General features: G+C 38.1%; 1 protein-coding gene across 2 annotated transcripts in view; it reads right to left on the reverse strand.

Annotated features, from left to right (window-relative positions):
- DMD (dystrophin) overlaps positions 1 to 13,313 on the reverse strand; it is a 2,107,999-nt gene that overhangs the window by 1,787 nt on the left and 2,092,899 nt on the right. For both annotated transcript variants that reach the window (XM_063083086.1, XM_063083084.1), the window contains 2 exons: positions 10,964 to 11,056; positions 3,093 to 3,124 (listed from right to left, as the gene is read on the reverse strand). In XM_063083086.1, coding sequence (XP_062939156.1) covers positions 3,093 to 3,124; positions 10,964 to 11,056 — 125 coding nt within the window. The remainder of the gene's footprint in view (positions 1 to 3,092; positions 3,125 to 10,963; positions 11,057 to 13,313) is intronic.

Consider the following 13,313-nt stretch of genomic DNA (forward strand, 5'->3'; position numbering starts at 1 on the left):
CCTTAGAGCCCAGAGTACAAATATATAACTGATGCTATCAGGTTGGAGGGCTTCTTCCCCTGTATCTATTTTTGATTGCCCACCAACCCTGGGAAATCTGCCCAATTATTCATGCATAATTGAAAATGGATGCACTAACTGCAATTGTTTAATTACTAGCCATCTTACCAGCTATTAACAAAGCCAGTGAAAACAAAACCCAAGACCCTTACAACCTGATACCTGAATATAATCCAAACTATTTCTCATGACCCACATCTGACTACAGTATAGTCCACCTGGTAGCTAGAAAATGTATTACAAAACATAAACAAAGAAGGTAAGAAGTCATTTTTTCCTGTCAGCTTATTGATAATCAAAAAGTGCCCTTTTAGACTATGTGCTAGGGGATCAATGCATTTATAGATCATACAGCCAACTGCTGCTTCTGTTCCTTGAAATGGTGCTCAGTTACTATCTGGAAGGAAAATTCTTGAGTCTCTCAAGAGGCATGAATTCTAGCGGTATCTGCTATTTAAAAATCTGCCAGGGAAAACAGAGGTTCATTATTCTTAATATACCACACACACTCCCACAAAATGTTAGGTGGCCTTGAACCTGTTTCAACTGTTAAATTTTCACAAATGAGCTCGTGGCCATACGTATGCTATAAAAATGAAGAACCTTTAGAGTCGCCTCACCATGTCTATATTATGCCTTTGATTACTTTGTTTACAAATACCCATTTCGCCAGAATAACAATTCTAATTTTTTTCATGGAGATTTTTATTGGATGCAGAGAATATTCTATCTCTTTAACAAAATTCTACCCCAAAGAATCATAACTCAATCCATTGGAGAGAAAACTGCACTGTGACATGGATCCAGAAAATAGATTTGTATGCAGGTTCTATTATCCACGTGTGTAAGGCAGAGCATGAGTGAGGTCATTAATTTCACCTGACAGATTTTTCTCAAATCAAAATTACAATCCCATGCTATAAGTGTGAGAGGCTCTGAAACGCAGCCAGGATTCAGGGGTTTGCAATCACCTTCAGGCACAAGTTGATACAAAAATATGTCTACAGAAAGTATTAATTTAATCCACTCTTAAGCAAGGATTATTGAACACAAAGGGACCATGCGTTGAACATTAGGGAAGTTGTATGTTTTTCTGAGTTAGTGCTAACTGCAACACATTTAGTCTCACACGCCACCACTGCCTAAGGGAGTTGTTTTCCACAGTGATAGGAATTCAGACTTTCTGGTAAAGATCCAAGACCTCAATAGCAATCTGGCACTCTTACTTTATTTTATTTTTTTTGTAAATACAATTCCCAAATAAATGATTAGCATTCAATTGGCCAAAGTCAGAACACTGCAGTGAAATTTTCTTTTCTTCTCTATAATTTAATCTTTTTTTAAAAAAAATCTGGTCTACTGTACATTTGAGGGATTTTCATAGCATTAAAAAGTCACTATTGTTTCGATTCTCTGGCTTCTGGAAACTTACCTGGCTATAATACACCTCAGGTAGGAAAGTTTCCAAATGCCTATATGACTTCAATTATGTGTGCTGGCCTTTTCTAAAATTTGTTCATGAACAAAACATGTTCAGGGTAGTCAGAATTATGGTGCAGTTTTTTTAACAGAAAGTTAAAATAAATTTTAAGGGGCACTTACCATAAGAATGAACCCAAGAAGTCTCACATATGAAGGACATGAGCCAGGCAAACCGTCAGGAGCATTCACGGCTTCACCAATTCAGGTTTCCTCAATTTCTCCTCCCAGCCTACCACTCCCTCCCTGGGACCCCACTGCCCATAACCGTGGAAGGGAGCACTGGTGTAGACATATTGAAGGATCATTAAATTCAGATTGCATGAAACAGTGTTGGCAAAATTTCCAGTATAACTCCTTATGTTTAAATAAATTGGTGGCCACTGTAGTTCATCCTATTGCTATAGATCCAGAATCTTCTCACGTAAGAAAGACTCTTCACCCATCACCCTGTCTCTCAGAATAGTGCATACTATTGCCATCCCATGCAAGAGTCTTCCTTCTCCTCTCCTTCACTTGGGCAGTCACTCAACATTTTGTCATCCAACAGTCACTTGATTAGGTAATTCAGTGTCCAGACAATATTCCTGGTAGAATATGAGTAAGAAGGAGCTTCCACTGTAAAACCCCAACCATATGCAACATAATGTTGCATCCTACCCCTTCCAACCCATAAATAGGAATAAAAACTTCTTCAAAACTCCAACATTCAATTTTTTTACCTAACTGGTTATTGTTCTATCTGGCTCCAAATGCCAAATAAAAAAGAGAGTCTTCCAAAGGGAAGTTAAGATGACATAAGGTTTTCAAATGCCATTTTCTAAAGTAGCAGTATAACAAAAGACTTTAAGAATGTGGTTTTGAAGCCAGACTGCCTGGATTCAAATCCTGGCTCTGTCACCTTGGACACACTGCTTACCCTCATTGGACCAGTATCCTTATCTGTAAAATGGGATTAATAAAAGTACCTACCTCATAGGTTTGTCATGAAGATTACATGATGAAAAAGATGGCAAGTGCTCAAAAGTGCTTGGCACACAGTAAGAGCTCAAAAAATGCTAGCTAAAATGGGAAATAAAGAGTGTAGGCACCAGGAAAAAAGAAAACAAAAACAAAATGAAGTCATCCCAGAAGAATAAAAACCAAGGGCACTGGCAGAAAATGCTAAGACGCTGGAAGTGGAAGGAAGCTTTGTGACTCATCAATTACGTTCAAAGCTAAATTTATTGAGAAAATTTTGTTTCTGTTGCAAATGGCAACAGATGATGAATTGCAGAATTCCAACCTAGGGACTACAAAGGATTGCTATTTTGAAGAGATTCCTGCTCCCCCATCCCCTGGGTCCTGTCGTCATGGTGATGACAACAGAAATGAACATTTGGGGAATGTTCCTCATGAGCTGCAAGTGGAGAGGTGACTACCGTCCTTATATGATGACACAATGTGTAATACACACATGCGCGGGCACGCACACAATTCTTACACAAACGCCAAACATAGAAAGCAGGATGAGACAGACAGAAGCCATGGCTGTGAGCCTGAATCTCACTAACCTCTCTCACTGGCTTCCCAGGGGCATTTCTTCCTTTAATAATAGAGAGAGGAAGAGGCAGAGATATCAGAAAGGAAAAAAAAAAAAAAAACATGCATAAATATACAGTTTTATACCAATTTGCTTCTTTTACCAAACAAATGTTGAGATGACAATTCATTTATTACCTTCTGGAAAAAACAAACAAACAAACAAACCAGAAACAAAAAAACCCAAACGACACATGTCTAGTCAAATAACCTTTACATACACTTAAAATCAGTGTAAACAGATAACATGATCCAAGAGACATCATTTATAAAGTCCATAGAGTTCATGCTTTAAACTCAATCAAAACTGGAACAGAATATCTGACAAATTGAGCATTGTTTTCAAGGGCGACTGTGGAATCTCAAGCTTAATGTTCAAAAATCTCAGAATCTCTTCACTCAAATTGACAATCAGCACATTATAACATAAACAGTAACTGTCTTTTGTGCCAAAGTCTGTACCCCAAATGCAAGGCAGAATCCCACACAGAGGCTGGACTCTGTCCTCTTGGGAGAATTTGTTCCATCTGTTAGAAGCTAGCCATGTCCACAATGTGACTGCAGGCATTTGAGAAAATAGAAAAGATGAGGAGGGGAAGGGGTCAGTTCCACTAATGGGCAAGCCACAGAGCCAGATCCAAGAATGAGCTTTCTATTTCCTCCTCATAATTCAGCAAATATCAGGAGCCTTGAGATCTGATGGCTAAAGACCCACTGACCTTGTTCTGAGCAAGGATTCTATGATGATATTCATAATTGGACAGAAAATCAGGGACCTCTAACCATACCTAGCATGTCTTGAGCATGAAATTTCCTTTTATCTCCATCTCCATCCAGGGTCTTCGAACTCAAATACTGGTTTTCAAACTGTTTGACTTTAGCAATGGGTCACTTCCTAAAACAATCTTATATGGAGTTTCAGTATGTAGAGCAGACAAAAGCAGAGCTGTGAGAGATTCTGTACAGTACCGCCATTTCCCCAGACCCACTTGCTCGGTGGCTCCAACAAGACTAAAACTTTCTGAAATAATTTGAGAACTGCTAGTCTAGAAGGAATAAGTATGGACTTACAATTCCAAAAGAAAATTTTCAAAATTCAACTTGAATTTCAAAACTTCTAGTATATATTTAAAGATTTTCTAAGTATGGCTTTTCCCTTCTTCCCTCCCTCCCTCCCTCTTCCCGGCCCTTCTTTTCTTCCTTCTGTATTTTCCTAAGCAAGTCAGACATTTCTTAGGAATCTAAAATCTGCAGCTTGATGATGCAAGGGCCAGGTATTCATGATGCTCCTCAAGTCAGGGAAAAGCAAGAGAGAAATGGTACTTGTCCCAAGCTGTGGGTGTTACCAGTGGTAGGTCCAGACCAGATGGTAAGAAAAGGGACAACATCATTTGGTCTTTGGGGACTCACTCAAATAAATCCCAGTAAAAATTACTCATCCCTTCCTTTCAATTCCTTTAGCAAACTTTTTTGTTTGTTTGTTTTGTTTTTCTTATTTGAAAAATCTTTATGCTTCACAGTTATACCGTATGGTAGAAGAATTAATTCTCTTCCTTTACAAGACTGTGAGCTCCTTGTGGGCAGGGCCCACATGTTTCTCATCTCATTAAGCTTCACTCTTGGTGTTGTATATTCTATGGGTTTGGATAAATGTCTAATGACATGTGTCCAATATTGTAGTATCATACAGAATAGTTTCACTGCCCTAAACATCCTCTGTGCTCCTGCAGAGCAATTTTAATTCACTTCTCTAACCCCCAAACCTTGTACCGTACCTAGAAACTATAGGTCTTTGATAAATGCTGGTGGAACTGAATTGGTAAGGTAGCAGCCAGGTCATGGTCAAGAGTCTTTTTGTGTTATAATCAACTTGGCCTTGACTGCTACCCTCTAGCTTGTTCTGGCTTGTAACTCTGGTCTATTTTTAAAACTTCAGAACTTTAGGAAGGACAGTGTTGTTAGAAAGCTGTACGATTTAGTTTCAGAATGTAATTATGATTCTTAGAATGATTAAGGTTATATATCTTTATTAATTCTATATCAAGCCATATTCAGAACTCGGTATCAACTGGTCGCTGCTGAATATGTATGCGGCAGCAAGTGCTTTGCGTTTTGTTTCAGGTGCTTCTTCAGAAACCATATCTTATGTAAAATGGACCTCCCAGAGCCAGGTTAACCTTAATGTCTTTCAAAATCCTCCCTCATCACTTTGTTCCCAAAGTGCTTATTAACACAGTACAAAAGGAAGGCCCTCTTTTTGTTTTAAAAAAAGCTAAAAACAAAGAATGTTTTCTATTGTATTAGAAATAGTTCTACACTGAAAAGATAGAGGCTACTTGCTTGCAACATTTTAAAAGTTCTTGACCAATAAATAAATAAAGTGCCAGATAAGTTTTGCTTCATAAATACATTTCATTTCTTTGGAAATGAGTTTTCTTAGACCTTCTGTTAGGGTGTCCATCTGGCAGTGCGGTATGTTGCCAGGAAATGAATCGAGAGAAAAGGGAAATGTGTTGCAGGAGTCCTGGGTCTAAATAAAGGGCTTGGTCTGGTCTGGAGAAGTCTGGTTTCCTCAGGCAGTATGAACTTGAGATCATCAATTGTAATTCATTATTTCAGAGTCAGAGTTGCAGGACGTTACTGTTTCTGGGTACCTTTAGCTTCTTTTATCTTAGTTCACTGACTGTTTAAAAACGTTGAGGAAGAATAAGTCCCTTTATAGGATTTCTGTTTCATTACAAGTCAAGGAAGATTCAAATGGCTACACGTTAAATATTGAAAAATGTAGGTTCTTTGGGGAACATGAATATAAATGTATAAATCAATTCAGAAGCACAACAGACAATAGTATAAAGTGGGGATTGGCAAATTTTCTCTGTAAAGGGCCAGACAGGAAATGCCACACAGGCTTTGTAGCAACTATTCAACTCTGCCACGACTACTTTGCCCTTGTAGTGAGAAAGCAACCATAGACAACATGTGAATGAATGGGTGTACCTGTGTTCCAATAAAACTTTATTTATAAAAACAGGTAGTGGCCAGATTTGGTCCATGGACTATAGTTTGCTGGTCCCTGGTGTAAAGGGATAACTGCTCAAATCCTTTGTGAAAGCAGATAGGAAACAAAACGGTGCCTGAAAGGGGGCACAGTTTATGTTGCTCTTCCATAAAAGAACCACAGAACAAAATTTGAATTTTAAAAGATGGCAGGTTTTACACAGCTGTTGGGTTGGTAATTTAGGGCCATTTGACAGGACAGGATGACATAGGCTGTTGGGGATAAAAATAATGTGGCACATGTCAGTAGACAAGAGATTGTACAGGCAGCAGAAATACATAGCACTGCTAACTGCTTTCTGGATTGTCCTATTGCACTGAGATTCTGTTATTCATTAATTGGTTATAAAGCGGCACCTCATTTTAGAGAACCCATCATCATACCATTGACTAGGAAAGCATTTCTTTCATTAATGCACTACATATAAAAATACCTTTGTCAGACTGCTAAATGATCAGAGACTTATGGACAAATCTCTTAAAGGGTTTGTTTTTAAATTATATTTATTGTTCATTCTACCCACGTAGTGTTCCTATAGAATAATGGTAGAGATTTAGAAAGTATCTTATAGTAGACCTTAATGTCTTTTATTACACTGGAATTCAACTTCTACATATACTTACAGACAGAGGGAGAGATTGTAGATAAATAGATAGATTAGATAGAAATTGGTAGTGTTCAGTGTTTAAATATATGCTCAAATGCCCCAAGTGGTTGTGAACAACTAACTATATCAAGGGATTAATCAGGAAAGATATAATCACAAAGCTAAATGTGCATACATTCACAGCTTGAACAGACTGCGGTATATACTGCCTATTATGTAGGACAGTGTTGGTCATCAGTTTATCAGTAAATGGAGAAGCGTACAACCCTTTTAACTTGGATAACAGTTTAGCAAGGCCATTGAGATAAGATCAGAAGCCGAATTCAACTTGCTGAGTGGCCATGAACAAGGCACTTAACTTCTCTGGGCTTCCAGGTATTCTTTGTGAAAATGAAAGGTAAAGAGTAGCTGATACCTTAAAGTCCAACTCTAAGTCAAAACTGTGGCAAGGGGTAACAAAAACGTTGTAAATTTAAAATACACAATAACTCACCCATCTATATGCTTTATATTTAAGAAAAGCATGACTTTTTTTTTTTTTTTTTTTTAAAAAGATGACCGGTAAGGGGATCTTAACCCTTGGCTTGGTGTTGTGAGCACCACGCTCAGCCAGTGAGCTAACCGGCCATCCCTATATAGGATCCGAACCTGTGGCCTTGGTGTCATCAGCACCGCACTCTCCCGAGTGAGCCATGGGCCGGCCCCAAGAAAAACATGATTTTTTAAAAAAAGGCTTTTCCTCTGTGGGCAATTAGCTAGTAGGGTTAAGTAAACCATGAGGTGGTATTTAATAGCACATTTCCACTAAATGTCAGACCTCTGGCTCTGACATCTGTTTTGAGTTACTTAGACAGCTGTCCAAAACAGCTGTAGCAACTGTGAACAACAACAGGAACTTGGATGGCAGAGTTAGGATAAAACTACAAAGTCCTCTAAGACATGAGCAAAATCTTGGCAGAAACTTCCGTGTTGAAAATTTTAAAATTTATTTATTTTTTGGGGGGGCGGCTGGTTGGTACAGGGATCTGAAACCTTGGTGTTACTAACACTGTGCTCTAACCAACTGAGCTAACTGGCTAGCTCCTAAAATTTAATTTTTTTTGAAAAGATATTTACCTGGGCAAGGAAGACTGAGATTGGTTAGATCAGTATATTTAACCCACTGGATCAGAAAATCAATTTTTGGGTTGCAACCAGCATTTTATTTTTAAATAAGTAAAACAGAGAAGCAGCATGCATTATATGTAGTATGGAAAGTATTATTTCATAAAACTTTTGTTTCTGATCTTTGTATGTATATGTGACTATACACATATGGTGGGTGTATACATATATCTCTGTGTGTACATAAACATACATATAATTTATTTTATATCCTTACCTCAGTTTGCAATGTAAAATGTTTCTTTTATGTGGATAATGGTCAAAACAAGTCAAAAACCACTGTTCTGAATGTCAAAGATGCTAAGATGACCTTTGAACCCTCTTCCATTTGGGAGAGTTTGTAATCCCGAGATGTTAAGATTCTCAAGAACTTCTGTTTAATATCAGCCTAACCTACCTACCAACTGGTAAGACGTTCCCATCAAACCGAACTCCCTCTCTCTCTCTCTACATATATATATATACACACACACACATATCATTCTTTCAAAATTTAAAAAAAAATGCTTTTAGTTAGAAATAAACCATCTAAAAAACAAATAATTAGTCTATTTTTTACAATGATGAGACTTTTTATCCATTTGAATTTGGTGAGAAAAGGGCCTATAACAAGGCCTAATTTAGAAAGAAGCAGCAAAACAGGAAAAAAATACCAAGGTCATAGCATCACAGAAAGACCGGCCAGATCTTCCAACACCTTAACTATTGTCTTATTATATCTTATATTTGATTGTTGTTTTCTTTTCCCCCCCCAGGAATATGAGCTAATTTTCTCAGGCCACCAGGGTATGACTAAGTAGAAATAGAATTGGTATGCGCAAGGCCTCCTTATTCCATATTTGAGAACTCAAATCAGCACTGAGGAGGTGATATTCTTCCATAAGCACTCAGTTAGTAAACACTATCCGGGCGGCCTGGACAGAGTTCCCTAAGTTTCCATACAAGTAAATTAACATCATACAAGTAAGTACAACTTCACAGATGCTAAGTGCCAAATGCCCTATCAGGAGGTATGTTTCTCGTCTTCCAGGAAATTTCTTTCACACCCATGTGGTGTCTAGCTTCAAGGACTCTAAGGGGGGGATGCAAGGAAAGGGTGCAAAGGGTTTCACCTTAAAGCTAACTGGGGTGTACCAGAAACCCAGGTACAAAAAGCGGTCTAGGCAGGCAAGGCTGCCGATGGGGGAGCAGAGCCATGAGCCTTGCTGTAGCCTCTTATCTGCTATACTTTTGTTGTTTAGATATGGAAGAAATGCCCAGGGCACCAACAGAGCAGTCACTAACTTCCCACAGAGCAGGTAAAAAGCCACCAGTTCAAGGGGCTGGGATAACACGTATGTCTATGACCTTCAAAGGAAAGCGTGGGGGTAATGAAATATGTACTAGATGAGGCGCCAAAAGTCCTGGCTGCATTAGTAGCTGTGTGACCTTGAAGAAGACACTTCTTCTGCCTGAGGTTAACCCCCTCCTATTTAACTAACATGGTGCTTCTGGAATTCATTCATGCCATAGACATCTCCATTACAGCAATCATATTATTGTATTGTGATGTAAACTTCTTTGGAATTCTGCATCCCCACATGACCATAAGTACCTTGAAGGCAAGGAATGTGTCATTTTTTCTCTTCATCTCTGGTACTTCCATTCTACATAGTTTGTGCTAGTAAAAGCTGGCAGGACAAAATAATGAGGATAAAGGTGAAATGACTTGATTTCTGTCCAGCCTGTGTGTGGGCTTCTCATTATGAATGATGATGTCTAGGGAGAGGAGATACCTGAGAGAGTTGGGACGGGGTGGGAGTGGGTGGAAGACAGATAAGATTTTTATCTGTTAAAATCAACATATTAGAGGCACTCAGCAGTGAAAAGATGGCTGGGGCAGACATTTAAAATTAGCTTCCCCTGACGGTTCCTTAGCAACACTCTACCAGCACATTATTGCTTCTAATGTGCACGGCACAGTGTTCACTCGCACGTCAAAGAGCTAGGAAATGGCCATTGTTAACTGACACTGAACAAAAAGATGGGAAACACACTACTCAAAACACCCTCCTCATTGCCCTTATGGAGAGGAACAAATAGTCTAGATTTTCTGCCACCCTTCCCTCCCAGGCTGTCCATTAAGGGTGCCAATCACTGGCCACAAAGCCTTAGTGTTTTCTCCCGTTGCTTATCTAGGCTTTCCTTCTATTTGATCACAGGTGACTTCTACCATTCGTTTTATTCATGGAAGGGAGGTGGGTCAGTGACTTTGTTTTATGTCAGAGCAATAAACCAAAATAAATGCCCCTAGATACTAACAGCAGCAGCAAAATATTTCTTCAGATGAAGCCAGACATCTGAAGCTCATGCAGGCTGGTGGGACATTCTGTGGGGTAAAATGCTGCTTTTGTATGATGGGCAAAATCCAGAAGGTCAAAGTGATGGGGACAAAGAAAAATATTATTAATGCCTTTCTTTGTGAAGCCTGTATGCCATCTGTGAAAGTGAAAAAATAATAAACTAGTCTATGAAGATTTAACTGTTCTTATATTTGAATGACGAGGTAAGATTGCATCAGATTACAAGTCAGAATCCCTCCCACTCCACTCGCTAGGCATGTTCCAGGCCTTGCTGCAGCATGTAGTAGCCGAATGTCCCTGGCAAAGGCACCATCGGGGGATTAATTTCCTCATCTGTAAAAGTCACATCATAATTGCTCTCAAGTTAAAAAAAAAAAAAAAGGCACCTCATAATGAGCTCTTCAGAGTAATGTGTAAAGCAAGTAAAATACTTGATAAATATAAGGTGGTATTTTTATTTCTGGAAGCATCTTGATTACACAGGTATTTGACTTCCAAATACTCCAAACCAGAAATTCACACTTAAAAATAAAATCATCTCACCGAGGACCCAAATTGGTATTCTGTCAGCACGGGTTGACTTCCACATGGCAAAGACACACAGCAGTCGGGTATGGAAGTGCGTGACCTACGCCCAGCAAGTGTGAGTCCCTCCTAGGTCCTGGAGCTTACCTCTCGAGCTGGGAAAGGAGTTGTTGAGTTGCTCCATCACCTCCTCTAACCCTGAACTTGTGTCCTGGGGAGGACTGAGAAGATCTTCCTCGCCTTAATAAAAGCAAAAACAAATATTAGCAAATTAGATTTAAACATAACGTACAGATACTAGAGAACAGATCCATAATCACATTTTTAAAAGCAATATAAATTTACTTCACTTGCTCATAAATGACACAAAACCCTCAAGCTTAATAATTAGGGAACGATTCCTTAAAGGGAATTAGTCCACATGGTAATTTATCTATGTCATTATCTTTGGAGAAGAAAGCCATGTATCTATTTAGAAGTTAAGATAAAGTGGACAAACCCTCTTTTCTTATGCCCCAGTAACAAATGTGAAACTTTTTTCTTTCTAACAAAACAGTTATTATTGCACAGCTGTAACGTGTCTCCTCAACACAAAATAAGAATGTGACATTTTGTGTTCACTTCATGAAGGTAACAAGGCAGTGGAGACACTGAGGTATTTTTTTCACTCTTTCCCTTGACATTTAACCAAAAACACAATCGAAACTCAAATACCCTTAAAGTCCAATGTAACAGAAATGAAAGTTGTATGTGACCTTAACAGGTAATGAAATATTAATATTCCAAGAACTACAGATATGGGGTATACTGAGGAGTTATGCTCCTCTCCTCCTTGTTACTTGGGACTACTTTATCATGATGATGTTTTTGGGGTTTTCATAGAGGAGAAACTTTTTTTTCTTAGTCTTTGGGAATTTGTTTATGTGAGGAGAGAATGATGATTTTAAGCAAAGGAGTTTAGGGACGGATGGTCTTTTCTGGGGATTGGATCTGTCTCTCGATTGCTTATTCATGTATTAAATAAATACACCTCAAACAGCATTTGCAGTAAAGGGGACATTTCTTAGGTGCAAACAAAATTAATTTGAATTTTGAAGGTCCTTTGAAACTAATTTTTCATAGTATTCAACCTTCCAATAGTGAACATAACATTTTTTCAAGCTCTATTTGTTTAGCACCTTGTCACTTCTGTCTACAACAAGATCTTTTTTCAGCAAGTCAAAAATAATGAACATGCTTAAGGACAACCTCAGGTTCACATCTCTTGGAAAAGACTGGAAAGCCAGTGATGAAATGATGTAAATATGCTTGTCATTTCCTTTGGTCTATGCTACTTGGATTTTCATCTATGATTATAATCCTGTATTTATTCCTGTTTCCATCCCTGTTTATTAAAGTACAAGATAAAAGATCATTGTCAATTCTAACCATTAAGACAAAATCATATTGAGGATGTGAGGCTGCATATCATCATTAGAGTGCAGGTTTAAGAACCTGGGGTACATTAAAAAGCCTCTGATTCTGTGAGTCTCATGTAACATAACCACAGGAAACCTCTTCGAAATACTAAGTATGGCAAATTAGTGCTGCAAAATTGAGGTCACAAAGTGGAAAAGGAAAAGTTACAACCTCTCTGTCTCTCTCTTTCCACACACACACACACACACACACACACACACACGCACGCACGCTTAAGTTTATGCCTTTAGAAAATAAAAAGTACAACGTGGTATTTTTTTTTCTTGCAGTTTTAAAGTACTACTATCTGGTGATGTAATGAATATGGAACGTGAAATAATGGAATGAATAAACTACTAATAGGAGGAACAGGATCCTGACAACTTGCAGGGCCGATTACATCTCTCTGTTCCATTACTGATGCAAATTTTTGCTGAATTGGGAAACACGAGACATTGTTAATGGCGGCAAGTCCACTGTAGTGAGAGTATGTAAGCAGAATCAATCAGAACCTACAGAGATACTCATGAGCATTGATGTTAGTATTTCTGACAGTTTAATTATATCACACTGGATCTCTAGGAACTCAATTGCACTGTGTTAAGATTCAGGTAGAGTTCAATGAAGTGATTGGCATTCCTGTCCCTGAATTATCTCAAGGATCGAATTATAAAGTATAAACCTAATGATGTCAGCCAAGTTCATCTTTACAGATAAACTATCATTAAGTATGAAATATGGATGTCCAAGTACAAATATAAAATTGGCTTATTTGTTTTAATAAAAAACTTTCATAGCAGTGATAATTGTATCCATTCAGATACTTTTTTTTTCATTCAGATACTTTTTGGGAGCTTATTACATCCTAGGTAGTACATATAAACAAGTGTAATCCTGTTTTATTCTTTTCTCAATATTCTCAAGATAGTTTTACGTCATCTCTTTTGAAGAATTGAAATCAGACTTATTACATACATGCATGAGTAGAAGTGAATCAACCCACTGAGAAATGCTTAATGTTTAATATTTTCTGTGTCTG

This window comes from Cynocephalus volans, chromosome X (genome assembly GCF_027409185.1).
Source record: "Cynocephalus volans isolate mCynVol1 chromosome X, mCynVol1.pri, whole genome shotgun sequence".
NCBI classification, from domain to species: domain Eukaryota; kingdom Metazoa; phylum Chordata; class Mammalia; order Dermoptera; family Cynocephalidae; genus Cynocephalus; species Cynocephalus volans.